Source organism: Dama dama, chromosome 10 (genome assembly GCF_033118175.1).
Source record: "Dama dama isolate Ldn47 chromosome 10, ASM3311817v1, whole genome shotgun sequence".
Taxonomy (NCBI): domain Eukaryota; kingdom Metazoa; phylum Chordata; class Mammalia; order Artiodactyla; family Cervidae; genus Dama; species Dama dama.
The window spans coordinates 5,292,399-5,320,044 of NC_083690.1; the positions used below are offsets into that span (position 1 = coordinate 5,292,399).

The 27,646-nt window shown below is 46.5% G+C and overlaps 3 protein-coding genes and 1 pseudogene across 5 annotated transcripts in view; 1 reads left to right on the forward strand and 3 right to left on the reverse strand.

The window, feature by feature from the left end:
* Positions 1 to 844, reverse strand: part of CORO7 (coronin 7) — a 61,164-nt gene extending 60,320 nt beyond the window's left edge. Inside the window, exon 1 of one of the 2 annotated variants that reach the window (XM_061152738.1) lies at positions 674 to 843. In XM_061152738.1, the coding sequence (XP_061008721.1) occupies positions 674 to 733 (60 nt within the window). In that variant the 5' untranslated portion in view covers positions 734 to 843. Of the gene's footprint in view, positions 1 to 673 lie in introns of both variants that reach the window. The other variant, XM_061152737.1, reaches the window with a different exon arrangement.
* Positions 845 to 10,098: 9,254 nt separating this feature from the next.
* DNAJA3 (DnaJ heat shock protein family (Hsp40) member A3) overlaps positions 10,099 to 27,646 on the forward strand; it is a 28,616-nt gene continuing 11,068 nt past the window's right edge. Inside the window, exons 1-5 of one of the 2 annotated variants that reach the window (XM_061152742.1) lie at positions 10,099 to 10,342; positions 16,366 to 16,499; positions 21,374 to 21,457; positions 22,228 to 22,428; positions 23,440 to 23,592. In XM_061152742.1, coding sequence (XP_061008725.1) covers positions 10,132 to 10,342; positions 16,366 to 16,499; positions 21,374 to 21,457; positions 22,228 to 22,428; positions 23,440 to 23,592 — 783 coding nt within the window. In that variant the 5' untranslated portion in view covers positions 10,099 to 10,131. The remainder of the gene's footprint in view (positions 10,343 to 16,365; positions 16,500 to 21,373; positions 21,458 to 22,227; positions 22,429 to 23,439; positions 23,593 to 27,646) is intronic. The other variant, XM_061152743.1, reaches the window with a different exon arrangement.
* On the reverse strand, positions 17,949 to 18,325 carry LOC133064004 (large ribosomal subunit protein eL37-like; annotated as a pseudogene).
* Positions 19,186 to 19,614, reverse strand: LOC133063921 (small ribosomal subunit protein uS10-like). The gene has a single exon (XM_061153864.1). The coding sequence runs from the start codon at positions 19,612 to 19,614 to the stop codon at positions 19,186 to 19,188; it is 429 nt and encodes a 142-aa protein (XP_061009847.1).

A 27,646-nucleotide genomic window follows, 5' to 3' on the forward strand; every position in this document is an offset into this window, starting at 1 on the left:
TTTCACTGCAGACCCGGGCAGGCATCGACCTGAAGCACACCCCTCATCAGGCCTGCTACCTTTCCCGGGGGCCGAGGGGACTCCCCCGCCACCTGGTTCAGCTCTTTCTCTCGCCTCCACCTGCTTCGGCTTCCCAAGCCCCACCCAGGCTTTGGCAGCATCACCCTGAGTAGGGGAAGAACTCAAGCCAGCCGCGAGAGGAAGCGCCGGCGGAAACCCAAGGGAGGGGCGCGTCTCTGGTCGAGGAGCTCCCCCTCTCCAGTGACACACCCGGACTCGCCAAGGCCAGGACAGAGGGGCATCTCTCTCGCACCCCAGCCCCGGGCAGGGGCGATCGAGGAGACGGGGAGGAGGAGCTGTGGCTCCCAGGCGAGGCCGACCGGAAGCCAGGAAGGCAGGCAGCCTCGTAGGCCTCAGGCCTCGGCCCCACAGGGCGGGCGGCGCCGCCTCGGGGGTCCCGTTGCGAGGCAGGACCTCGGTGCTCAACGAGAGCCCAGAGAGTGTCCCAGGAGCGGCAGGCTCTGACCACCGCGCGGCCACAGGGCGGCCTGGACGCCTTACCCGGGCCTGAAGGGGGCGCCCCCGGGGCAGGCGGGCTCGGGAGGGTCCCCGCGCGGGGCCAGGAGCGGGGGAGGGTGGCCGCCGGGCAAGGGGCGACGGAAGCCGGGCTTACCTCGCGGCGGGACGGCCGAGCCTCCGTGTGCCGGAACTTGGACACCTTGAAGCGGTTCATGGCGGCGGGGACAGCAGCGAGTGCAGCTTCTCGGACCCGGGCGTCGGCTCTCAGGTGCACGGCTCGCAGCCGGGACTCCCACCGCCTCCGGCCCCACCCGCGGCCTGCCGCCCGTGGCCACGCCCCCTACGCGCCTCAAGCCAATCGCAGCCCTCTCCGGCCTGTCGAGCCACACCCCCATCCCCCTCTCCCTCCGCGCGCACGCCGCAGGCCCCACCTCCCGGCCAATCGCCGCTCGACCGCCCCTCGAGGCCACGCCCCAATGCCGGAGGGTTGGAGTCGCGGGCCGCGAGGTCACGTGCGGCGAGCTGTCCGCCCCCGGCCGGGTTGGGCGTGCAAGACCCTGGACCACGGCTGCGATTTTTGTGGGCAGGGTTTGGCCCCGGGAGGCTTTCCAGGGTTCGGGGCACGCCCTTCTCCGGGAGGAGGGAAAGCAGAAATGAACTAGCTCCATTTCGGAGACAGGGGGGAACGCTCTCAGGCGCCGCTGGCACCGGGTCACAGGGATAATGAATGGCAGCGGAGGAGAGCCCAGATCTGAAGCAAATCCCTGCCGGTGGGACCTACTCTAAAGGCTTCGCTTCTCACCCACCCTGCTTAGGTCAGGTGGGCTCCGTAGGAGGGGGGAATGGAGCCTTCAGCGTCCCTTATAAGGGCAAGTCTTGGCCGCAGGCCTTGGGCGCTGTGGGCCAAGACTCCCGGTAGGCAATCAATCAATTACAGATAAGCTGAAACGGCAGTAGATAAGGGCTATGGAGAATCCCTTGAATGGCCAATTTGCCCAACCGGCGCTTCTTGTTTAGTTACGGAACAAACCCGGGGCCATTCATTCCACAAGCCTTTCTCTTCGCTTTGAAAATTGACTCTGTGATTCCAGAATAGGCTTTCTGCCTAATACCAGACAGAACACCTGCTCAAGCGTGTCTGGAAAGGGGACTTTGATCTGAGGAAGACGAACGATCAGTCGCAGCGGCCAGCTGCTGTGAAAACTCGCTTTCCGCAGCCGGCTGCAGACAGCAGCAACTGACGCAGACTGCCTAGAGGGTCATTCTGAAAGCTCGGCCTGGCGAGGAGCACGCATGGATCCCTAAAATGCAAGTTCTTTTTTTCAGTTCTCACAGGTAAACTGTGACCACTCAAAGGCCATTACTGAGTTAGGAGGGAACTTTGATCTCCATAGATTGTCAGGTAAGTTGGCTGAGCTGGGATTTTGAATTTTGAGCAGGCTGGCAGCCACTGAAGTGCAGCTTTCCCACGACATACTCTTCAGACACTGGAATTCCAGCAGCTTTGCAAAAGGCACCATTAGTGCAATCCTGAGTTGGTTGGTTGTGGTGTTCAATTATTGCAGACATCACTTGTGCTTTTTATAAAACCTTGTGGCCAAAAAAAAAAAAAAAAAAAAATTTTAACATTTTTACCTATACAGTTCAGGGGTGTTCAACTTTTTCATGCAACACTGGAACTATAGCCATTAGACAACAGCTCCCCATTTCCCCTTCCCCCCAACCCCTAGTAACCATCATTCTGCTTCCTGTTTCTATGAATTTGACTACTTTATAGATACCAAATCTAAGTGAATAATACACCATTTATCCTTCTGTGACTGGCTTATTTCATTTGGTGTAAGGTCCCCATATCTGTAGACCAAATTTAGCCTGTGGAATATCCATATGATGCTTTCAAACTGTGGTGCTAGGGAAGACTCTTGAGAGCCCATTGGACAGCAAGGAGATCTAACCAGTCAGTCCTAAAGGAAATCCATCCTGAATATTCATTGGAAGGAATGATGCTGAAGCTGACACTCCAATATTTTGGCCACCTGATGCAAAGAACTGACTCATTGGAAAAGACCCTGATGCTGGGTAAGACTGAGGACAGGAGGAGAAGAGGGCAACAGAGGATGAGATGGTTGGATGGCATCACCGACTCAATGGACATGAGTTTGAGCAACTCCAGGAGATAGTGAAGGACAGGGAAGCTTGGCGTGCTGCAGTCCATGGGGTGGCAAAGAGTCAGACACAGCTGAGTGACTAAACAACCTCTGGGGGGTTAAAGTTCATTTGTTACCATTTGTTACCTCTGGGGGTTAAAGTTCTGACTCTGGCTGTGCTGGGTCATGTAACTCTTGCTACAAACTAGGGGTTGGTGGAAGAAAACTATAAGAATGTCAACTTTTCGATTGCCATAGTGACCAACTTGAGTGCCATAGCAGGGGAGAGGGACATCAGAGGGACCAGAGGGACAGAGAGGGACCAGAGGGACATCATCAAGGCCCAGAGAGGGACCATCCCACATGTAGCCAGGTACATTCTGGCTGGAGAGAGTCATTCTAGTAGAGAGTTCAGAACTCGAAGACTGCTGCAGACTTGAGCAGATTAAATTTCTTCATGGATTGCAAAATTCAACTGACAGCCTGCACGATTCTGTCTAGCCCCCCAGGGGGGCTAGAATTACTAGCTTTGTAGAATTACAAAGAATTACTAGCTTTGTCTCTGCAATCCTAGAATCCCAACCTCTCTGTTTGCTTATAAGGACACTGGAAGACACCTCTCCACCCTCAAAGGCAGTCTATCAAAATATGGATCAAATTTCAACAAAGGGAGGATGTCTGGTTAGCTAGGTGCATGACAAGAAGATGTTGATTTCACAGGTCCTATTTCCAAGAGTAATTAATAATGAACAAGAATTTGGCAGTCCAGTTGTAGTGAAGTCCTCATTCTAGAAAAATCAGAAGTGCTTCGTGTAACCACAGGAAGAGACATCAGTGGAAAGAAAAGGGACAAGCAAAAAGAAACCAAACACACACACGCACAAGCATTAAAGAGCCTTAGGAGGCATCTTTATTTTATACTATGATGCTAAAGAAAAGAAGTTTCTGACATGGTGTTCCCTTAATCTTCAGCAAGGTCAGTGGTTTCCGTAAAGTAGAATTTTTGTAAGAAAGGGAGGGATGAGGCCAGCGTCAGTGCCAACAGCAAATTATTTAGATCTAGTTATCTGCCCCTGAAATGACTGTTTATTAAAATATACATTGAAAACATTTTTTTTATGCATAAGGCCTGCCATGTTCATTTCAGGAGCTGACATAGAAAGGCATGTGTAGTTATCTCAACAGAGGAAAAGAACTATTAAGCAACAAAATACATTTCAAAAGTGGAGGAAAACATGACTGCAGCCTGTGTTGTTATTTTGTTGTTTATGGAGGTGCACCCATGTATTCTTGGAGTTCAGGAGTCTTACTACATCTAGTGATTTGTTCTGATTTTTTGCAAGTTGTATATTTATTTTTGGCCACACCATGCAGCATGGGGGAATCTTAGTTCCATGACCAGGGATTGAAACCATGCCCCCTGCAATGGAAGCCCAGAGTCTTAACCGCTGGACCACCAGGGAAGTCCCTGAATATTTTAATAGAAACACACACTTTAACTTTTGTGGTGATAATTCACAACTAAAGGACATTTCCATAGAAAAGTCTGTCATTTTCTAAGGTGATGTTTTGCACTTTGGAGTCTGCTAATCACTGGAGGATCCGGAGTTTCATTTTCAGCATCTGTGATTCCGCCCCCTCCTTTTTTTTTCCATTTAAGAGTTCCTTTCAGGGACTTCCCTGGTGGTCCAATGGTTAAAAATCCACCTTGCAGGGCTTCCCTGGTGGCTTGGACCATAAAGAATCTGACCACAATGCCAGAGACCCAGGTTCAGTCTCTTGGTTGAGAAGATCCCCTGGAGAAGGGAATGGCAACCCACTCCAGTATTCTTTCCTGGAGAGTTCCATTGACAGAGAAGCATGGCGGGCTACACAGCATAGGGAACCACCCCCCTATAATTAAAAGAAAATGATAAATAAAAATTCGCCTTGCAATGCAGGGGGACTTGGGATCAATCCCTGGTTGAGGAACAAAGATCCCACATACCATGGGACAACTAAGCCCAAAGGTCACAACTAGAGTCCATGAGCCACAACAAAAGAAGCCACATGACATGAAGACGATCCCTGGTGCTGCAGCTAAGACCCCACACAGCCAAATTAAATAAATATTTTTTTTTTAAAGTTCATTTCTCTCCTGGAGAAGGAAATGGCAACCCACTCCAGTATTCTTGCCTGGAGAATCCCGTGGACAGAGGAGCCTGATGAGCTACAGTCCACGGGGTCGCAAAGAGTCGGACATGACTTAGCGACTAAACAACTCAGACTCTTCATGTAATTTCATTGTTAGTAACCCGATATTAGCATGTTTTCTATATTACTCTTTTTTTTTTTGTTTGTTCCAGTTGAGACAGAATCTCATCAAATCCTGACATCTCTCCTCGGGAGAGAATGTCATAGGCCAAGGGCGTGGGCAGGGCTTGAGGAGAGAGCAGTTATTAAACGGAACTCTCTCTGTGTTCATTCTTGTTGTATTAAAGTTAAGAGGCAAGATGACTGGCAGTGGGATTCCTTCTCAGGATCATGTTTGCTGCCACATTAGTTAATATCAGAGCACTTTAATCTGAAGGATGATACTGTAACTTGATTGAACTAATTCACTTTTAATTATCGATAGCTGTTTTATTTAATACCCTCCTACATACTGGGGACCACTGTAAACCTCTCAGACGACTTGTTATTTTTGCAGCGCTACGAGATTTATTTACATCCCTATAAAGAGAACTGGATGTTCGCTTGAACTCCAGAGACACACGTGTATTAAAAAAAATAAATAAATAAAAAAAATAAAGTTCATTTCTCATGTTTGTAAAACACTGCTGAAGTTGAAGCCTAGTTTGGGCAGAAGGGTATTCAGCTGGGAGCTGGAGTCACTTGTGGCTTAAAGGGCCTTTAAGGAGATCATTAATACGAAAGTCCCATTGGAAATACCTGGGTGAGCCAGGCAAGGACACAGTTCATCTTCTGCTGCAGGGGACTGCACCCATTGCAGAGGTCAGGCCTGGAAACATCTGGGCCCGACACTCCACAGTTCCTCGCAATTGCCCCATACTCTCTTGGGCTTCCCTGGTAGCTTAGATGGTTAAAGAATCTGCCCACAATGCAGGAGACCCAGGTTCAATTTCTGGGTCTGGAAGATACCCTGGAGAAGGGATTGGCACCCCATTCCAGTATGCTTGCCTGGAGAATCCTTATGGACAGAGGAACCTGGAGGGCTACAGTCCACGGGGTCACAAAGTCAGACACAACAGAACAACTAACACACACACACACTCTTGGGGAGGAAAGAAAACACTACAACTAGAGAAATGGTGAGCTGGCTTGTATTGCCCTTGAAGGCTTAGGCCCATCTGCCCTCCCTAGAAGGGCTCCTCACTCACAGTGAAGAAGGACCATCACTCCATCACACAGCCAAGGACTTGGGAGGTCCCTTGTACCTCAGGTGGCCAGTGTCCACTGGAAATCATGGGGTAGACCCTCTGGTCTCCCTTGGCCTTCAGTCCGGCATGTCCCGGTGGACCATACTTCAATTCCCCGCTAGCGCTCACAGACCTCCTCAACTCAGGGGAGCCAAGAGGGCCCAGTGGAATAGTAAAATGAGAAGTGAATACAGGGAGAGGCTTGTGCAACTTGTCTGCCTCTTGCAAAACGTTTGTTTCTCCTTAAAGCTCAAGTTTTTAGCTTTAGACTGGAGAAGGGGGCAGCGGGAGTTGGGGGAAGGTGGTGGAGGAAGCAGACCCAGGACATATTCTGCCTGACAGTGTGGGTAGCTGTATCCTGTGTGCTCATCTTAGTTTTTTAATAACAAGCCTGGGGAGAATCTGTTTGCGTTTCATCACAGCTGAAAGACTTGGATGGCAGTGAAATAGTCTGTAGGTGAGGGTGGTAATAAATATTAGCCCTGCTTCCTTTCGTTGTGAAAAGCAAATGAAACTCTGCATGAGGAAGTGCTTTGTAAGACATCCAGAGCTGTATAACTGGGAACTATTGATCATAATCTATGAAGGCACATGGTTTAAAGGAAAGAGTTCTGGTTTCGCTGTTAGAAGATCTTGGTTCACTGACTCACAAGCTGTGTGACGTCGGACAAGTTTTTCCACTTTCAGAGCTTAGTTTGGTGGTGTTTTGTGGGAGGCTGGGGAGAGGGTCCATTCATAAAAATGCGGCTAGCCTCTGCCCTACTTAACCTAGAGGGCTGTGACTGTATCAAGAGAGAAAACATGAGAAGTTCTTTGTGAACTGAAAAGAGACTGCCTGAAATTGGTCCCATAGATGTCTCAAGGTTGTTACAGCCAAATAAAAATAATTCATTATCAGACTTCCCTGGAGGCACAGTGGATGGGAACCTGCCTGTCAATGCAGGAGACATGGGTTCGATCCCTGGTCCGGGCTGATTCCACCTGCTGCGGAGCAACTAAGCCAGTGCGCCACAACTACTGAAGCCTGCGCACCCTAGAGCCAGCAAGCCGAAACCACTGAGCTCACACGCCTAATGCCTGTGCTCTGCAACAAGAAAACCCAACCACTGCAGTGAAGACCCAGCACAGCCAAAAGAAAAAAAAAAAAAAAAACCACTTCATTATCTTTTCCCTCCAAACCGCTCCTTTCCCAGGATTTTTAGTTTGGAATGACCACTGCTTAAAGAACATAAAAAGAGCATATTCATTGTCTCCAAACAACCATCAACTGAGGCTGATTCAGGAAGCACAAACCAAGGACCACTTCTGTGGAGACTTCCCACGCTTTGTACCATACTCACATTTAGTAATTGTATCATCTCCTGTTTTTCTACGGTGATTAGCAGTGAGAGAAACCAGGAGCAGGCCTAGGCTACTCCTCTCTCCAGGGAGTCTTTTTTTTTGGCTGTGTCTCTAGTTGAGGCATGCGGGTATAGTTGCCCCTAGTTGACACATGCAGGTATAATTGCCCTGTGGCATCTGGGATCTTAGTTCCTGACCAGGGATTGAACCCATGTCCCCTGCATTGGAAGGTGAATTCTTAACCACTGGATCACAGGGAAGTCCCCTCACCAGGGAATCTTGCCAGAGGCTTTCTGTGTTCTGTTCAGGGCCTTTCTTCCCTCCTTTAATATCCACCCTCATCTATTCCACTACCCTGGGGCTCTCTGCTTCATAAGAGGAGATATAGGCTCCCTGACAAATGGCCTTCCTATTACCTGCTAAAACAAGAATACAAAAAAAAAAATAAAAATAAAACAAGAATACATACCCACTTTCTGTATGGAGGATCTTCGCTGTTAATCACTATGGGGAAATAGATAGGAGAGGGAGACTAAAATACCAAAAAATGAGGGTTACAAGGCTGACAAAGTTTTCATACTAGTGAGCCCTCATTCCTAACTCACTCTGAGGTGGTAAATGAAAATCTCTTTGGCTTTTGTTCTCAACTTTCATTCCTGAAAGCTGTACTTCTCTCAACCAGCACCCTCCCGCCTCCCCTTAGGCTTTGGGATCCCTGTGGGCAAGTACCTGTCAGCGTTCTCTCCGGTGTCCCAGTGGTTAGCACAGAGCCTGAGCACACACTGATCACTTACCACATGCCAAGTACAGTATGAAGGCTTTACGTGGATGATCTCACTCTCTCCTCAGATGATCCCTTGAAGTATTACTACACCCTGGTACTACTATTCCCCATTTGAGAGAACGGAAACAGGCACAGAGAGGTAAAGGAAGTCGGCGAAGGACACACAGCTGTTAACTGGCAGAGCTGGGATTCAGCCCCAGGCAGTCTGACTCCAGAGCCCATACTCTTAAAGCACTATGCTGTGCTGTACTGAGTTGCTCAGTCATGTCTGACTCTTTGCAACCCTAAGGACTGTAGCCTGCCAGGCTTCTCTGGCCATGGGAATTCTCCAGGCAAGAATACTAGACTAGGTTGCCACACCCTTCTCCGGGGGATCTTCCCAACCAAGGGATTGAACCCAGGTCTCCCGAATTGCAGACGGATTCTTTACTGTCTGGGCCACCAGGGAAGCCCAAAAGCACTATGCTGGAGACATTTAAATATTTGTTGAATATATCAAACAAACTTATACCCACTTCCCCTCCCATGTCAATCTTTTCCTGTTTCTCTATAACATCCCTTGCTCACCTCAGTTCTCTGAATTCCCTGGCCCAAACTCTCAAGTATTCCTTACAGTTTACAGCAGCTTCCTAACTGTTCTTCACTGGACCAGTGGTTTTTAACCTTCTTTCAATCTTAGAGCCTGTGGAGAATTTGACTGATGAAAGCTATGTATATTTCCCCAGATTAATAACCACATACACAAAAATGTCATGTGTAATGGGGGAGAAGCAAGGAGCACACATCACCTTAAATCCATCCAGGAGCCCTCAGGTTCCCTTTCTATTGTTAGGGGTGGTGGTGGTGGGAGTGTGAAAGTGGAAACCCCTCTGCAGGACTAACCAGACCAGGTTCTTCTTTCTAGACTCATCTCCAGTCATATATCCCAAGTTTAGCTAGCGCGTACAGGGCAAGTACTTTCGCATCTGCTTTTGAAGTTCTTCATACTTAGAAAACTCTTCCCCTCCCCTCCAACCTGGCGCAGTTTTCACCAACGTCCAACTCAAACGTTGCCTCTTAGATACCTTCCCTGACACCGAAATACCCCCAACCTGTCGGAGAAACTCCCTCGCCTGTGGGCCTGTAACACTGTTTATACCTTCAATAGCACTGACCACGTTATCTCAGTGGCTAAGATGCCTCTCGCCTCACTGTATGCTCCTCCAAAGCATGGATGGCGTGTCAATCATCACTGTATCCTCGACGTTCTAGAACGCGCGTGACACCCACAATGTTTATTAAACTCGTTTTTGGGTAGCTCAGCTCACAGTCAGCGACCGGCAAGTTCACTACAGGTTTGGAGAAGACAAATACGCTTAGGAGAGAGCCGAGCGATCCAAGTCCTTTTCGTGGTGAATCAGCCAGAGGAAGAGTAAGCATGAAGCCTGGCTCTGGAAATAGGTTAACGAAGGGAACCGCTTGCGCACACCCGTGTGTAAGCCTCAGCAAGAAGACCTGAGGCTCAGGGTCAAGAGAAAGGGAGCCGCAAGGCATGCTGGGATCTGCGGGATGCACGGCCGCATGGCACGCCGGGACTTGTAGTCCGCCCCCGCCCAGGCCCCTCAGACCCGTTATATTTGGCTACATTCAATCACGTCTTTACACAGATAAGGTGCAGTATTGATCGTTCAGCACAGAATGAAGGGTCTTCTTAAGCCAAGTTACCAATTAGCACTTTTTAGAGTAAATACCTTTTCGGCGTCGGCGACCGAGAAAGCGCACTCAGTGCGGATGCGCACGGGCAACGCTCGTGGTTCCCCCCCTCCCCTCTGGAGTGACCGTAGCAGGCCCCGCCCCCGGAAGCTCCGGCTCTGCGCGCGTGCGTCGTCCTCGTGAGGCTGCCTTGAGCCGGGTGGCGCAGGCGCGGTGTCCCCGGGCCAAGATGGCGGCGCGGTGCTCCACACGCTGGTTGCTGGTGGCTGTGGGGACCCCGCGGCTGCCGGCTGCAGCGGGGAGAGGGGCCAGGCCACCCATGGGGGGTGTGGTAGGGGCGTCGCTGGGCCGCAGTTTGAGCGTCACCGCCTTCCCGCCTTCCCTGGGAGGTCGCGGTCCCGGAGCGCTGCTGACATTGAGACCCGGTGTCAGCTTCACAGGTGAGGGCAGGCTCTAGCGCCCAAGGCCTGGAAAGGAGTGACTCGCTTGGCTCTAGCTACGGGGGTAGCGGGGTGGAGTGTGTCTTCTGACCTAAGTGCGGAACCGCTCGGGGGAGGTGGGCCGGCAGGAGGCGGAGAGGCCCAAATGGCTGCTCAGAAGCGGTGAAGGAGGAAGAGCTGCGTGGAGTCTCGAGCGCCGAGGGGACGAAACGCCCCGAGGCCGTGAACCTTCTCTCTGGCAGCATTTCTGGAGGCCTCTTTCCCGCGATCTACTGCTCCCCTGCCCAATTCCTTTCTCATCCCGCTACTTCCTGGCCTGTAGCGGCGGGGCAGAGGGAACTGCCATTCGGTGAGCACCTGCTCTTGGGCTCGGTGGGCACTGTGTACCCATCTCACTTGATGGTAACAGTCCTACAAGGTGAGGATGATCATCCCCATTTTAAAGAGTGGGAAACTGAGGTTCTAGCAGAGTTGACCCGCCCAAGGTCATAAAATTAGATAAGGAGAGTTGTCCCGAACCTAGAGTTGTTCTTTCAGAGCTTAGTCTCTTTCTGCCACATGGTGTAAATCGAAGGGCACACTGTTTTTTTAGAGGTCTTCATGTTGGTTATTGGGCTTCCCTGGTGGCTCAGGGCGGTAGAGAATCTGGCCTGCCAGTGCAGGAGATGCAGGTTCGATCCCTCGGTGGGGAAGATCCCCTGTAGAAGGAAATGGCACCCCACTCCGTTATTCCTACCTGGGAAATTCCATGGACAGAGCCTGGCGGGCTACAGTTCTTGGGGTCGCGAATAGTTGGACACGTTAGGAACTGAGCACGTGTGTTGCTTATTGCAATAAAAATGCAAACTAATATTTACTAAGCACTTCCTATGTATGAGGTATGGATTACTTCTGTGAGGTAGACACTTAACTATTATTTGGCCAAGCTGGTGGTCTTGTGGGATGTTAGTTCCCCAACCAGGGATGGAGCTGGGCCCCTGCAGTGAAAGTGAGAACTCCTAACCACTGAACTGCCAGGGAATTCCCACTATTATTCTGTTTTATAGGTTAAGAAACTGAGTCTTAAATGTTAACCTGAATAATGTCACAAAACTGGAAAGTGATTGCTCCTTGATTCAAAAGCTGCTTATTCTGTAATTGATGGGGGTGATATTGGATTAGCATATATTAAGCTTTTTAAGTGCTTAGCCATAGTGGTTTCTTACGCTGTGTGTTTGGGCAGCTTCCCTTACAGTGAGATAAAGAAGGAGGAGCCAGTGAACCACTAATTATGGTGCCTGAATTGTGCTAGGTGTTTGTGTCCCCTAGAATTTGTGCAAATGCAATTTTTATGTATAAACTTACCGAGATGATTAACTAGAGGGTCCTCACAAGGTAATTTACTTAAAGATAATGTCCTAGTAATATCGAATTTTGTCATGCTTACATAAAAGCCAGTCATTATGTATCAGTAATTGTGATTGCCTTGTACAGTGAACACTGGTTCCAGTAGTGTGTGTGTGTGTGTGTGTGTGTGAGAGAGAGATAGAAAGAGACCTGGGTGGATTATTTAAATTCTTTTGTGCTTCCCTTTCCTTAATTGAAAATATTTTAATTTACAGGTATTTATTGAGGACTTGTCATATGCCAGATTCTGTGCTAGGTGGTGGGGATACAGCAGAGAACAAAGAGATGGGATGTGATTTTGGTCAGGTGATCCCATTTGTTTATTCTGTTCCTGCCACCTATATTTCCTCACAGTAGTCTGCCCTGATTTCCTTGGGATTTGGAAATGATGTCATGCTGTATTTCTCAATATGAGCAAAAATGGTCATTTTTAGGTTTTACCAGTGTTTTCTAATGTCAGGGTTGTTGTGAATAGCACTTGCCTGCATCTTTATGCTCAAATATTGGGGCTTCCCTGGTGGCTCAGAGGTTAAAGCATCTGCCTGCGATGCGGGAGACCTGGGTTTGATCCCTGGGTCGGGAAGATCCACTGGAGAAGGACATGGCAACCCACTGCAGTATTCTTGCCTGGAGAATCCCATGGACGGAGGAGCCTGATGGGCTACAGTCCATGGGGTCGCAAAGGGTCGGACACGACTGAGTGACTTCGCTTTCACTTTATGCTCAAATGTAATTCCTTAGATATCTATGAAGGTAAATTTGTTCATATCACATGTGTACATACTTGGGGAACATTTTTTGGTGATTGTGTATGTGTGAAAGGAGACAGACAAGCGCTAAATACTGAGCCTGGCGTGGGGTGATTACTGAGGAACTATGCAGTCAGCTGTCCTTTTCCCCAAGTGAGCCCAGTGCCCCCAGTGGGCGTGTTTTGTATCAGGTGTTGAACATACGTGAGAGCGTCCTTCACGGTGCTCTGTCCCCTACCACATCTTAGGGCATCAACTCAGCTCCTAAACATTGGTCTGCGATCTCATTGCAAATCCAGTAGTACAATTAAAAGATGTAAAAACAACACTTTAAATCTGACTTTTTCTCCCAGAGTGGAAGAAATTGCACTCATCTCACACACTAGCAAAGTAATTCTCAAAATTGTCCAAGCCAGGCTTCAACAGTACATGAATCATGAACTTCCAGATAGATGTTCAAGCTGGATTTAGAAAAGGCAGAGGAACCAGAGGTCAAATTGCCGATGTCCGTTGGATCATTGAAAAAGCGAGAGAGTTCCAGAGAAACACATACTTATGCTTTATTGACCGTGCCAAAGCCTTTGACTGTGTGGATCACAACAAACTGGAAAATTCTTAAAGAAATGGGAATACCAGACCACCTGACCTGCCTTCTAAGAAATATGTATGCAGGTTGGGAAGCAACAATTAGAACTGGACGTGGAACAACGGACTGGTTCCAAATCAGGAAAGGAGCACTTCCAGGCTGTATATTGTCACCCTGCTTATTTAACTTGTATGCAGAGTACATCATGAGAAATGCTGGACAGGATGAAGCACAAGCTGGAATCAAGATTACCAGGAGAAATATCCTCAGATACGCAGATGACCTTGTGGCGGAAAGCGAAGATCTAAAGAGCCTGTTGATGAAAGTGAAAGAGGAGAGTGAAAAAGTTGGTTTCAAACTCAACATTCAGAAAACTAAGATCATGGCATCTGGTCCCATCACTTCATGGGAAATAGATGGGGAAACAGTGGCTGACTTTATCTTTTTGGCTCCAAAATCACTGTCAATGGTGACTGCAGCCATGAAATTAAAAGATGCTTGCTCCTTGGAAGAAAAGTTATGACCAACCTAGACAGCATATTAAAAAGCACAGACATTACTTTGCCAACAAAGGTCCGTCTAGTCAAAGCTATGGTTTTTCCAGTAGTCATGTATGGATGTGAGAGTTGGGCTATAAATATAAAGAAAGCTGAGCACCGAAGAATTAATGCTTTTGAACTGTAGTGTTGGAGAAGACTCTTGAGAGTCCCTTGGACAGCAAGGAGATCCAACCAGTCCATCCTAAAGGAAATCAGTCCTGAATATTCATTGGAAGGACTGATGCTGAAGCTGAAACTCCAATACTTTGGCCACCTGATGCAAAGAACTGATGTTGGAAAAGACCCTGATGCTGGGAAAGATTGAAGGTGGGAGGGGAACGGGATAACAGAGGATAAGATAGTTGGATGGCATCACCAACTCAATGGACGTGAGTTTGAGGAAACTCCAGGAGTTGGTGATGGATAGGAAGGCCTGGCGTGCTGCAGCCCATGGGGTTGCAAAGAGTCGGACACAACTGAGCGACTGAACTACACTGACCATTTCCTACTTATTCTCATGTCTGATTATCCTTAATCTCGGCACCCTTCCTGAATATGGTCAATACCCTTGGCTGTCTTTTGTGCCTACACAGATTTTAAGTAGTTTCCCAGTCCTGGTTATGGTTTGAGAGTTCTTTCTCATGCGAATCTGATCACGTCTCTGTTTAACACTTGCAGTAGCGCCCTGTTATCCTCAGGATAAAATCCAAACTCTAGCATCACTGACTCAATGGATGTGAGTTTGAGCACACTTGGGGAGATAGTGAAGGATAGGGAAGACTGGTGTGCTGCAGTCCATGGGGTCACAAAGAGTCGGACACGCTTTAGCCACTGAACAGCAACAACTAACATACTCAGAGGCCCTTCTGTTTATTCCCAGCACCTATCATTGTCATCATCATCTCTAACCACCCCACTACCCTACACACACACCCCCACACACACTTACTTTAGTCTCTAGTTACATCATAGCTCCTGCAGTTGCACAAGGACTTTCTCCCTCCAAACCAAAGGTGATCATAGGATGTAACTGCCAAAGGGAGCACTTTTGAAAGCGAATGAGGATGCTATTGCAAACAACGCTGGGACTGCAGGCGTAAATCTGGACGGATTCCAACCCTCCTTAGCCAAGTTAATTTCTGCAGTTTGACAGCAGCTGCCTTAGAAGACCTTCACTGAAACTTTTGAGACTGAGTTATGCTGGTTTTCAGCTGCGGGTGATTCTGCCCTCCAGGGGCCATCTGGCAATGTCTGGAATTTTAGTTACCTGTTTGAGAGTGGGAGGGGCTTCTGGTAACTAGATAGCCGGGGATCCTGCTAACACATCCTCCAATAAGCACATAGGCATGTTAGGATATAAATAAATACACAGGGCTGCAATAAGAAAGTACCAGAGAATAAGTGGCTTAAAAAGATAGGTTACTTTTTCACAGTTCTGGAGGTTGTAATCCGAGACTTTTGTCAGGGTCCTCTTTAAAGATCCCCATTTCCAAATACAGTCAGGTTCTGAGGCACTGAGGGTTAGGACTTCAGCATATGAATTTGGGCGGGGGACACAATTCAGCCCTTAACAGCCCCCCACCCCCCACCCCCCAGCAGGGAATTTGATCCTCCTATCTTCAACAGTGTGGGGGTTGAGAGGCCCTGGTTAGGTGATACTGTTGTGTGTTCTCACTCTGCATCCCTGTGCACTAACATCCCTTCTCACACTGCTTCCCACACGCCCCTGCTGGGTTGGAAGCTCCTTGAGGGCACTGGCTTTGAGTCTTTTACTGTCTGTGTCCTCATTGCCTAGTCCAGGGTTGAGATCATGAATGAATGCAAGCTCCCGGAGGGCAGGACCTTTGGCATGATTTGCTGCTGTGTCTGCTGCAAGGAGCCCAGTGCCTGGCTGGCATGTTTGCTGAATGAATGAGTGGTGAATCCAGTAGCTTCTCTCTGGCAGGGGAACCTTTGACTTAGAAACCTGGAGCTGCCTCCTGGTCCTCATTCTCTTTCTTGGCCCTCCCCTCCCCTCCGCCTTAATTTGGCCTGTTCTCCTCCCCTCCCAGCCCCGCCTTCCCCATCTTCAGTTGTCACAGGATGGGTTGGCAGATGTTCAGGGTTGCACGGTGGTGGGAGAGAACCTGGGGAGCTGTTAAGCGTTAAGTGAGACGAGGTCTCTGCCAGCACCTGGGATGTGGCAGGTGCTCGGCTGGCCGTATAACAGGAGAGTGAAGTTGCTTTTCAGTCATCCGTAGGTGCAGCCCCCATCTCTGGAGAGGTAATGAGGCTGCAGCCCCCATATAGTCCAGCAGAACTAGCCACACCCTGCACTCTGATGTTTGTATTTTCCGTATACACTGTGTTTAGCCATTTCTGGTTTTGTTTCTGGCTGCGCCGGGTCTCCATTGCTGCACACAGGCTTCTCCTTGCAGTGGCTTCTCGTTGTGGAGCACAGACCCTAGAGCACATGGGCTCAGTAGTTGTGGCTCACAGGCTTAGTTGCCCCAAGGCCTGTGGGGTCTTCCCTGACCAGGTATCAAACCCGTGTCCTCTGCGTTGTCAGGTGGAGTCTTACCCACTGGACCACCAGGGAAGTCCCTTTAGCTGTTTCTGAGGTGCAGTGAGTTTGGTCTCCAGGAGGCTTGGAGGAGAACAGCCTCCAAAAGCTGTGACCTACGTCTGCTCCTTCATAGGTGTGGCCTGACTGGTCGCTTACTCACAATTTCCATTTGTTGAGTAGGTTCCCAGAGTGATTTTCTTTCCTTTTTTCTTTTTCAGGAGTAAAACGGTACCCTTTTGTTTGTACTGCCTCTTTCCACACGAGCACCCATTTGGCTAAAGAAGATTATTACCAGATATTAGGAGTGCCCCGGAGCGCCAGCCAGAAGGAGATCAAGAAAGCCTATTACCAGGTCTGTGTGGAAGCCATATTTTAGAGCAGAGACTGTAGAAAGGATGGTGTGGATCTAGGGTGACCTTGAGCTGTGCAGTGTGTGTGCCCATATGTGTGGGTTGTGTGCAGCCGACAGCGTGGGCTGAAAAAGCTGGCTTTGCTGGACCATGTTCCTCAGTGCCTGAGGCCATGCTGGTTAATGCTTCAGGAAAAGGAGACTCAGAACCAGAGATTTTTAAAAATCTTTTTCCATGGCTGTTTTTGTATTTAAATCTATTCTGTGTCTTCCGAATCGGTAGATGTGCTGGTCTAAGTTTTAGGTACTCATTCTTTGCATTCAGATAAAAGTTTATGAATTTAGAATATATTTTTTTTAAACTCAAAAAGTGTGAAACTCCCATCGTCATATCCCAGGATGTGTTGGGCTGATTGAAGAAGTGGCCTGTGAGTTATCTTGACTGTGGTTTCCAGACTTTTGCTCTGATGAACACAATGAAAATTTTTGAAAAACTAAAGAGCAAGGGTGCCAATGTAGGAGTGCTAGCTTTTGTATTTTGCCTAATGCAGATGTTAAAAATCATTAGGTACAATCTGTTAATATCTTTTGATGGAAGAAAGAGCACCTTAATACTGTAAAACATAGGAAAGCCATAATGTCAGAATAAGCAAGATTAGTTTAATAAGGTTAATAAATACAATTTAAAGTTTAAAAGTTATTTGGAGTTCCTTGGTGTTCTGGCAGTTGGGATTCCGGGCTCTCACTGCCATGGCCTGGGTTCAGTCCCTGCTCGGGGATCTGAGATCCCACAAGCTGTGCGCAGTGTGGTCGGAAAAGAAGAAAATTTTTTAAAATTTTATGTAAAATTTGCTATGAGTCTTGATTTTTTTTTCTTTCTCTCTTTTTTTTTAAAATTTTTTTGGTGGGGAAACAAAAACTTTGGCTAAGCCTAATATTTATGAACCAAGTACTGATCAAGACCAAACATAACAGCTTATGGCTTGAGTAGCTATTCTCTCTTCTCTCTCTCTCTTTTTTTAATGGGTAGAACTCACTGGTCTTTAGTTTATTCAGAGTTGTATAAGCATCACTGTGATCAATTTGAGAATATTTTCAGCACCTCAAAAAGAAACCTCACACCATAAGCCCTTATTCCCCATTCTCCTCTCTCTCTTGACACTGAAATTGCTAACCTACTTCCTGTCTCTAGGGATTTGCCTATTCTGGACACTTCATAGAAATGAATCATGTAATGTGTAGACTTCTGTGACTTTTTTTTTAACTTTAGAATAATGTTTACTAGGTTCATCCATGTTGTAACAGGTAGCAGTACTTCATTCCTCTTAGTAGTAAAATATTCTGCTGCCTGGGTGTATACTACGTTTTATTTATCTGTTCATCAGTTGATGGATATCGATTCTTCACACCCTCTCAAACATTTATTTGTAGACTTTTTGATGATGGCCATTCTGACCAGTGTGTCATGAACCTTATTTAGTTTTTTTTTTTTTCCAATGCCAGAACATTTATTGTGCGACTACTCCTTGAAATCCTTAAGATGAACTGGATGCTGCAGCAGCTGCCCGCTTGGGGTTAGGTGTTGTTCCTTCACGGAATCCATGCCTGAGTCTGTGGTATACAATTTTTAGGTGCCTCATTCGACCAGTCCTGGTGGTATTTCGTCTTTTAGGTTTAGCACTCCAATTATACTTTCTCTTTGATTTGGCAGGATAGCCACACTTGCCACAGGTTGACTTCTGAAGGTGGTGGGCCTTAGAGCCACAGTGGCGGCACAGCATGTGTGTCTCATTCCGTCACTTTCCAAATGATGATGTTCCCTTGGCCATCTTGCTTCTGCCGCCGAGACCAAAGCCCTTATTGTAGTTTTGATTTGCATTTCTGTAATAATTAGCCATGTTGAGCATCTTTTCATGTGCCCTTTGGCCATCTGTTTGTCTTCTTTGGAGAAATGTTTATTTGGGTCTTCTGCCCATTTTTTGGTTGGATTTTTTTTTTCTTTCTAATATTGAGCTAGCTATATGAGCTGTTGTATATTTTGGAAATTAATCTCTTTCTCCCATTCTGTAGGTTGTCTTTTCATTTTGTTTGGTTTCCTTTGCTGTGCAAAAGCTTTTAAGTGTAATTCAGTCCCATTAATGTATTTTTGTTCTTATTTCCATTACTCTGGGATACGGATCCAATGTGATGTTGCTGTGATTTATGTCAAAAGTGTTCCACTTAAAAAAAAAAAGTGTTCTACTTACGTTTTCCTCTAGGAGTTTTATAGTATCAGGTCTTACATTTAGGTCTTTAATCTATTTTGAGTTTATTTTTGTATATGATGTTAGAGGGAGAACGAAATGGCAACCCACTCCAGTGTTCTTGCCTGGAGAATTCCATGGACAGAGGAGCCTGGTGGGCTGTAGTTCGTGGGGTTGCAAAGAGTCGGACCTGACTGAGCGACTATCACTCATGGTGTTAGAGAGTGTTCTAATTTTATTCTTTTATATATAGCTGTCCAGTTTTCCCAGCACCACTTATTGAAGAGACTGTCTTTTCTCCATCATATATTCTTGCCTCCTTTGTTGTAGGTTAATTGACCATCGGTGTGCGGATTTGTTTCTGTTGCCAGACTGTTTCAGACTGGCTGCACCATTCTGGATTTTCACCCATAGTGTGTGAGGGTTCTGATTTTTCTACGTCCTCGCTAACACTTATCTTTTTTCTTTTTTTTTTTTTTAAACAATTTGATTATCAGTTTATTAAAAAGGTAGTAACAGGCATCGGCAGTGGTGATTTCCACCTTGACTTCTGGCTCACTGCTGATGGAAGTGATCTGCTTGACAATTTCAGAAGGCCTGTGCAGGTCAATGAGTCGCTTGTGGATCCTCATCTGGAATCGATCCCAAGTCTTAGAACCTTCACCGCAAGGAGTTTTCCTCATAGTTATTCTCAGAGACTTGGTAGGCATCTGAACAGGTCCTTTCGCCTTGAGATTCTTTTCCTTCTCGCCTCTGATCAGGTCAGCATACACCTTCTCCAGAGACTTCACATTGTGGCTGGTGAGGGTGATCCTAATCCAGTGAATGGCCACCTCTGGCTCCACAGGAGTCTTGTCGGTGTCTTTAAAGGCCATGGCTGCGGCGTGGCTTCCTGACTGCCTTGTTCCTCGGCGAGAGAGAACAGTGGTGACTCAGGAGCAGGAGCGGGCGGCACCGAGCTCCACTGCAGAGGCAACTGTGTCTTCCTCAAAGAGCCTGTCTTTTTGATTCATGCCACCTTAACAGGTGTGAAGTGATATCTCACTGTGGTTTTGATTAGCTTTTTCGTCTTGGGAGAGTAAATAGCTTGTCTCTCCTTTTGAGCTGGAAGGTAAGGTACCTGGTGCAAAGGCAGGTGAAGATTGGAGAGATGGAGACTGGGACCAACTTATTGGGGCATGTGAGGCCCTTAGCACGTACTAGAGATTTCGTTTAAGAGAGAATAGAAACCATTCAATTTTTTAGGTGTGAAAATAAAAAAATTGGGTAAAGTTGTATAATTTGAAACCGAAATTTAGAAAGTAGGCTTTATGGAGCAATTGCTGGGATTGGACCTTGATAAAAACATTTCATGTTTACATCATTTAATCCTCAAGGCAGAAGAAGACTTGGCTAGGTTATGACATGCTGCTGAGGCCACATAGCCGATCAGTGGCATTTAGGAGACTAAAATGCAGGTCTTTCTGAGTGCAAAGGGCCTCTCTTTGATCTCACGAGCGCATCAGCATTTCTTACCTTGGCCTGGAACCAGCCTTGTGACCCACCGTGATCTACTGCCTTGCCTTGAGAGCTCCCTTCGGGCCGAGCCTCTGACGCGCTTCCATCATATGCTGGTGTGAGGAGCAGTGTCTCGGGTGCAGAGTGAGCAGCCAGCTGTAGGCAGTGGTGGGGCCAGCTGTCCCCACAGTTCCTGTCAGCTTCAGGATTCTGAGCCCTGCTTGCCCTCACACCAGGATCATCCAGACTGGGAAGGCTTCAGTGAGCTGCAGCAGTGAGTCAGCACCTGCAGAGGTCGCACAGCGCTGCTCAGCGTGGCCAGGAGGAGACCTTTGTGTTAGGGCTGCTCAGGTCTCCTGTGTACTCTGGACAGGCGAGTTAGGACCGTGTTTGGATTTTTAATATTTAAATCTGTGTTTTGAATATGTAATGCATTCCCCTTGTTCTGCATTCAGAAAGTACAGAGGAGTGTGCTGTGAGACGACTTCTCTTTCCCATCCATCCCCTCCCTCCGGTAGCAGTCAGCCTTTCCAGCTTAGTGTCTGTTCTTCCAAAACTAATTTATACAGCAGCTATATCTACTTATTATCCAGTTATTTCCCTCTTTTTACATAGATGATAGTCTAATCAGATTCACTCTTTGGCATCTCTCACAGAGGACCCCAAGTTCTAAAGAATTAGTTGTTATTTCTGTTGAGAGATTTGTTGCAGTTGAAAAACATGTACACATCTCAAGGGTTGAAGAGAGAGTTTTCTTTCTTTCTTTCCCTTTCCCAAAACTCAGTTTGCTGTTTTGTAATAGACTTTTGATCAGATTTGAAAACTGAACACAGTTCATGGAGTGTATGTTCTTAATTCTGGCTGCGTGTGTTTTGCTTTTAGTTTGTTTTTATTGAGGTGTAGTTGACATATTAGTATCAGGTGTACAACATACTGATTCAACATTTGTATACACTATGAAATGATCATCATAATAAGTCTAGTTAGAGATGATTTGGTCTTAAATCTTGTTTTAAGAATTGCTGTTAGTTGTGAAGTCTGACAACTGCTACAAAGGACGTGAGGTGTGACTGGTGTCTGGGGTTCAGTTTTAGTAATCATCTTGTGTCCATACTAATTGACCATTTCCTCCCTTAGCTTGCCAAGAAATATCACCCAGACACGAACAAGGATGATCCCAAAGCCAAGGAGAAGTTCTCCCAGCTGGCAGAGGCCTATGAGGTAACGCGACCCACCAGTGTGTGCAGTCCCTGTCATTCAGCTGTGTGCATGGGTCAGAGCGTGCTGCACTGGCAACCTGATGTGTGAGAAGGTTCAGTGGGAAGGCCATGTCCCCCTCCAGATCACCTCATTGAAGGGGAAAAAAAACAAACTGCAGTTCCAAAATGCTCACGTGAGCTCTCACTTGGGGTCTCAACAAAGAACAGAACCCAATAATCTGTATTCCCAGTCCCAGTCACTGGGACTTTAGCCGGGTCTGGGACGTTCTTGTCAGATTAAACAGTTCCGTGCCTGTTTGGTGACCTCCCCCTCATAGGACTGGTGGGATAGTGGATGTTGTAAAAGCAGAAGACCACCACTCCCCTGGAGGAGTGTAGAATGTCATCTGAGAGCGAAGAGGGTGTGAAACAGCTGCTGAACAAGTGCAGAGTTAAATGAGAGCGGACCTCTTTCCCAGACTCAGCCGTGCTGAAAGGGTTGGGGACATATAGGGTGTCGTACATCAGCTGTGTGTGTGTGTGTGTGTGTGTGTGCATCCCCCTCCCTGCCTCTGACCATTTGAGAGTAAGTCACAGATGTGGTGTCTCTCTGTTCCTAAGTACTTCTGTGTGTGTTCCCTAAGAGCAGGAACATTATTTCCGTAGCCTCAGTACAGTTGACAGGATCAGGACATCTAATGTCGATAGGCCACCACCACCGTCTGAACTTGGTGTCCGTGCCCTGGGCCCCGGGAGCCTCGGGGGCACCGACTGCCGGGCTTCTCTCGGCAGGTCCTGAGCGACGAAGTGAAGAGGAAGCAGTATGACACCTACGGCTCCGCGGGCTTCGACCCCGGGGCCGGCAGCTCTGGGCAGAGCTACTGGAAAGGAGGTCCTACTGTTGACCCAGAGGAGCTCTTCAGGAAGATCTTCGGGGAGTTCTCATCCTCCTCTTTTGGTGATTTCCAGAGTGTGTTCAATCAGCCTCAGGAGGTAAGCCCCTCATTTTGAAGAACTGTTTAAATTTCAGCTGCTCAATGTGACACAAACATATTTTTTACCAGTTTCTGTTTCTCAAAGAACAAGGTAAAGCAACTTAAGTGGGGTGATTGGGAGGCAGCCATCTTTGTAGGAAGTGGTTCCAGTATTTGAAAAACCATTAATAATGTGTACATTCAGTTCTGCTGTATTCTTACAGTTGCTTAATCAGGGCAGCACCTTGACTTTGAGAATCCATGTAGAGTGATTATTTTATGTAGAGCCTGTCTTGTTATTCTAGGAGACTCAGTCCATAGGGAGGCACTGCCAGTCCTGCGTCTTCCATGTTTATGTCTTGTTTCAGGCACTATCAAAAGAGAACCAAAGAGTTGGGGGAAGTGTTTTACGATGTAAGTTATGATTGTGGATCATTTGAACTGTTAGGACCATGTGCAAATATTATCTGTGAACATTTTCAGTTTGTTGAAAAGCACATTTTCATTTATACAACAGGTATTATCTGTTGAAACTCGTGAGGAGTAGAGCAGAATCAGTTGAGTCCCATCTGTTCTTAACTTGACAGAGTAAAAGTTAGAAAGTAAAACGTGACGAGGGGAACAGATGAATTGGTGGAGCCATGAATAGGATTTTTAGAACAGTGAGAATACTTTACATAATTCTGTGGGAGGATGTATGTTATTATACACTTGTTCAGACCCATAGAATATCCAGACCAAGAGTGAACCCTAATGTAAACTGTGGGCTTTGGATGGTCATGCTGTGTCAGTGTAGGTTCATCCTTGATAAAAAATGTATCATTCTGGTGAGTGATGTTGATTACAGGGTAGGCAGGCTGTGCACGTGTGGGGGCAAAGGTATGAGAGAAATCTCTACCTCCTTCTCAGTTTTTTAAACTTAAAACTGCTCTAAAAAATAGAGTCTTTAAAAGAAACAGTAACTGTAAACTCCCAGCCAGCGCTCTCCCTTACTTTCAGAGTGATAACAGTGGTCCCTTGATTTCTCTAGTACATCATGGAGTTGACGTTCAATCAAGCTGCCAAGGGCGTCAACAAAGAGTTCACCGTGAACATCACCGACACCTGTGAGCGGTGTGACGGCAAAGGGAACGAGCCCGGCACCAAAGTCCAGCACTGCCACTACTGCGGTGGCTCCGGCATGGTGAGCCTGGCGGGCCCTGCCTTCCCCGGGGCCCCCGCCGCCCGCCCGTGCTTCCCCGCCACGCCTCCTCTCTGTGGGCCAGTGTGCCTGGGGCTCTGAGAGCTCTCTAATGGGTGGGACTCTGTGATCTAGAACCTTGCACATTGTCCCAGGAGTGCTCTCTACGGAAGGAGCAAGGAAATTCTGCTGTCTTCTCTGAAAATACATTTCGGGGTGTGTTGGTAATTTAAAATCGGGGGAGGGGAACTTAAATTTTGCTTGAAGTGTAATCTTTTTTTCTTTTTCTTTTTGGTAAGTTTTAGATATAATTCAAACTTGTAAGAATAGTATGAATAACCACTCCCTTATTCCTTTTACCAAGCCTCAACAGTTGTTAACATTTTGTCCCATTTGATTTGTCATTTATAGTGTGTATTTTCTAAGAGCAAGAACATTTTTTTATGTAACCACAGTATGTTCTCAAAATCAGGAAATTTAATGTCCAAACAATATTGTTATCTGTACTTACTCAGAGTTTTTCATTTGTCCTTATAATGTTCTTTTTACCCCAGACTCAGGATGCCAGTCTAGGATCTTGCGTAGTGTTTGGTTGTCATATCTTTAGTCTCCTTTAATCAGTAGCGATTTCTTAGTCTTTCTTTTATGACCTTGACGTTTTTTAGGATTACAGACCGACTGCTTTGTAGGATGTCCCTCAGTTGGGTCCTCTGATATTTCCTCATGATAAGGTTCAGATTATGCATTTTTGGCAGAAACAGCACAGAGATGTAGTGCCCTTTGCGTGGATCATGTTAGGAGTCATGTGTCAGTTGTCCCATTAGTTTGTCCCATTATCAAATGATAATTACATTTGATCCCAGTCAGTTAGTTAAGGAACTGTCTACCAGGTTTCTTCATTATAAAGTTATTATTTTTCCCTTTGAAATTAACAAGGAATCTGTGACTTACCTTGACACTATATAAATGTCCTGTCCCATCAAACTTATACCCAGTACTTAACAGCATCCGTTAATCAGTCTTGCTTAAAAATCAGGTATTACTGTGACTTGCAAAATGGTGATTTTTCTGATTCCAATGTCCCTTCTCTGTTGTTTGTTTGTTTGTTTTTTTCAAGTTAATTTATTTGGCTGTGCCGAGTTTTAGTTGCAACATGTGGAATCTAGTTCCCTGACCAGGGATCGATCCTGTGCCCCCTCCATTGGGATCACAGAGTCTTAGCCACTGGACCACCAGAGAAGTCCCCTTTCTCTGTTTATTAGTTGGCATTCTACTAAAAGGAAGAGCTTTCTTTTCTTCTCCATTTATTTATTCTTTCATTTGTATCAGTATGAACTCACGGATTCTTATTTCATTCACTGAACCGTCATCACTATTACTTTGATGCCCAAGCCGTCCCTAACTCTGCTTGTGGAGGTCTCTCTGGCTGGCTCCTGTATTCTTTTGATGTCCCATCATTCTTTCGGCACTTCTTTACTTGGTGTCCCAGCTTGCAAATACTTTCCTAGCCACATCCTGGAACCAGCCATTTCTCCAGGGAGTTCTGATTCCTTCTAATTGTCTAGTAGGATTTAGGAACCAAGATCTGTGCTCTTGGTGACTCATTGTATCTGGGGTGTCACCGCTTCCAGGTCCTCTCAGCTGACTGAGACAGGAAGTAAGTGTGTGTGTGTGTGTGTGTGTGTGTGCATGTGCACGCGCGCACCTTCCTCGATCGGGAAGGTCCCCTGGAGGGGAGGGCATGGCAACCCGCCCCAGTATTCTTGCCTGGAGAATCCTTGCGGACAGAGGAGCCTGGCAGGCTGCAGTCCATAGGGTCACCGAATCAGACATGCACACGTGCACTTATAGACACATATTCAATACCTGTCTGTCTTTCCATATTTTTCATGTGATAGAGTTATACATGTACACATATGTGTACACTGATCCATCCGTTTAACAAACCAGTGAGTTCAAACTGATAGTTCCACTTTCAGCGCAACACCGCAAGGCTTATCTAGTCTTCTGCCTGCCTGTCCGTATTTGAAACTAAATAATAAAGAAAGATTATTAATTTCTAACAATGAGAAGTCTGGCCCTGGTTGCCCTGTACGTTTACTCATGTGCTCGATCCTATAACATACAAGAAGCAATTTGAGAACTGTCACTCACACCACTGCAGAAGCAATCCTGCTTAACTGGCGTTTGGGTATATGGCCAAATACTGTGCTCACCTTACTCAGATCACTTCTTTTTCTCCCCCTTCACTGTGATTATATTATCTGCTTGAAATGCAGGTCGGTTTCCACTGAGTATGTTTGTATTCCATTTAGATGTTTTCTTTTTTTAAGGGGGTTGGGAGATTCTCTACTGCCCACCTTTAAAATAAAATCCTTGCCTACCAGCAATGCAGGAGACCTGGGTTCAATTCCTGGGTCAGGAAGATCCTCTGGAGAAGGAAATGGCAACCCTCTCCAGTATTCTTGCCTGGAGAATCTCATGGACAGAGGAGCCTGGCAGGCTGCAGTCCATGGGGTTACAAGAGTCAGATATGACAGAGTGACTAAAGCACCACCAAGTGTGTATGGGGGGACAGACGTTGTCTGAGTGCATAGAAGAAAAGCGTAAGAAAGGAAACAAGTCCCTGATGATCCCGTGACTGTTAGTGTTTTGATATGCCTCCTGCCAGTTGTTGATGAGGAATGTCATTTTTGTTTTATATTAAATAGTTTTTGAACAGGTTGTATATGTAAATCATTGAAATTCAGTGGGTACAAATTGAAAACTGTGTACGATGAATCTCCCTCTCATTATTGACTTTTACCCATTGAATTCCACTCTCCAGAAGCATCCTTTCTGTCTTTCTAGATGCAAGCCTATGTAGACGTGTGTGTCTGTGTGTGTGCGCCTTGTTTTCATACCAAAGATAGAATACAACTTAGCCCCGTCTGTACCTTGGTGGTTTTGTTTTGATTCTAGTTCTCACTGTGTTTGGGAAATAGTCTATGTTTATAGCTGCCTCAGTTGTTCTGTGGCCACAGTATTCCTCCATATGGATACATCCCCTTTTGTTTAGCCAGACCCCTGTTGCTGGATGCCTAGGTTCTCATCTTTTCACTTTTTGGCTAAGCTGAACAGGTTGCAGGATCTTAGTTCCCAGATCAGGGATTGAACCTGGACCCTTGGCAGTGAGAGCAGAGTCCTAACCACTGGCTCACCAGTGTTTGTCATTGATTTTAGTTGTATTTGTCTTTTGACTTTGAATGTATTTTTGCCTATTTATGTGTGGATTTCATCAGTTGAGAATCATAGTGAAATTTTTCCTATTTTTCATTTGTTATGATGAAGGCATTTTTGCCTATCTTTGAATACTTTTAAACATTCTCTTTGTTGGCTGAATAATAGTCTACTGATGGCGGCTTCCCTGGTGGTCCAGTGGTTGAGACTCGGAGCTCCCAATGCGGGAGGCCTGGGTTTGATCCCTGGTCAGGGAACTAGATCCCACATGCAGCAACTAAAAATCCCCATGTGCTGCAGCTAAGACTGGGAGCAGCCAAATAAATAAATAAAAATAAGTTTCTTTAAAAAAAAAAAAATAGTCAACTGATGGGAGTCCGCAGTTACCTGTACACAATCCTGTAGCTTAGTCTGGAAAAGTAAAGTTGTGCCTGCCTTCCTCTAGAGGGCGCCCTTGGAGAGGATGAAGATTGCCGTGGCTTAGTTTGACCATCGGAGTCCCTGCCTCTTGTTACGGATACTTTTTGTTGATCCCACTTCCCTCTCACTTCTGAGGTCCTTTCTCCAGGGTCCTGAATTGTTGCAACTTTATTCATATTTCTTTGGTGAACATTGAGATAATACGGTAAAACTGAAGGGTGTCTATGTGCAGAGATTTTTTTTCTTCAGCATTGAAACAAATATTAAAATGGAAATTGAGGTCTGTGTACATTGGTCATGATGCATCATGAAGGTGAGAGGGAAAGGCATGTTGCAGAGTGATAATGCAATACACTCTTGTAAAATTTTTACTTAAAAACTTCTTTATGTAAAAAAAAAAAAAAAAAAACTTCTTTAT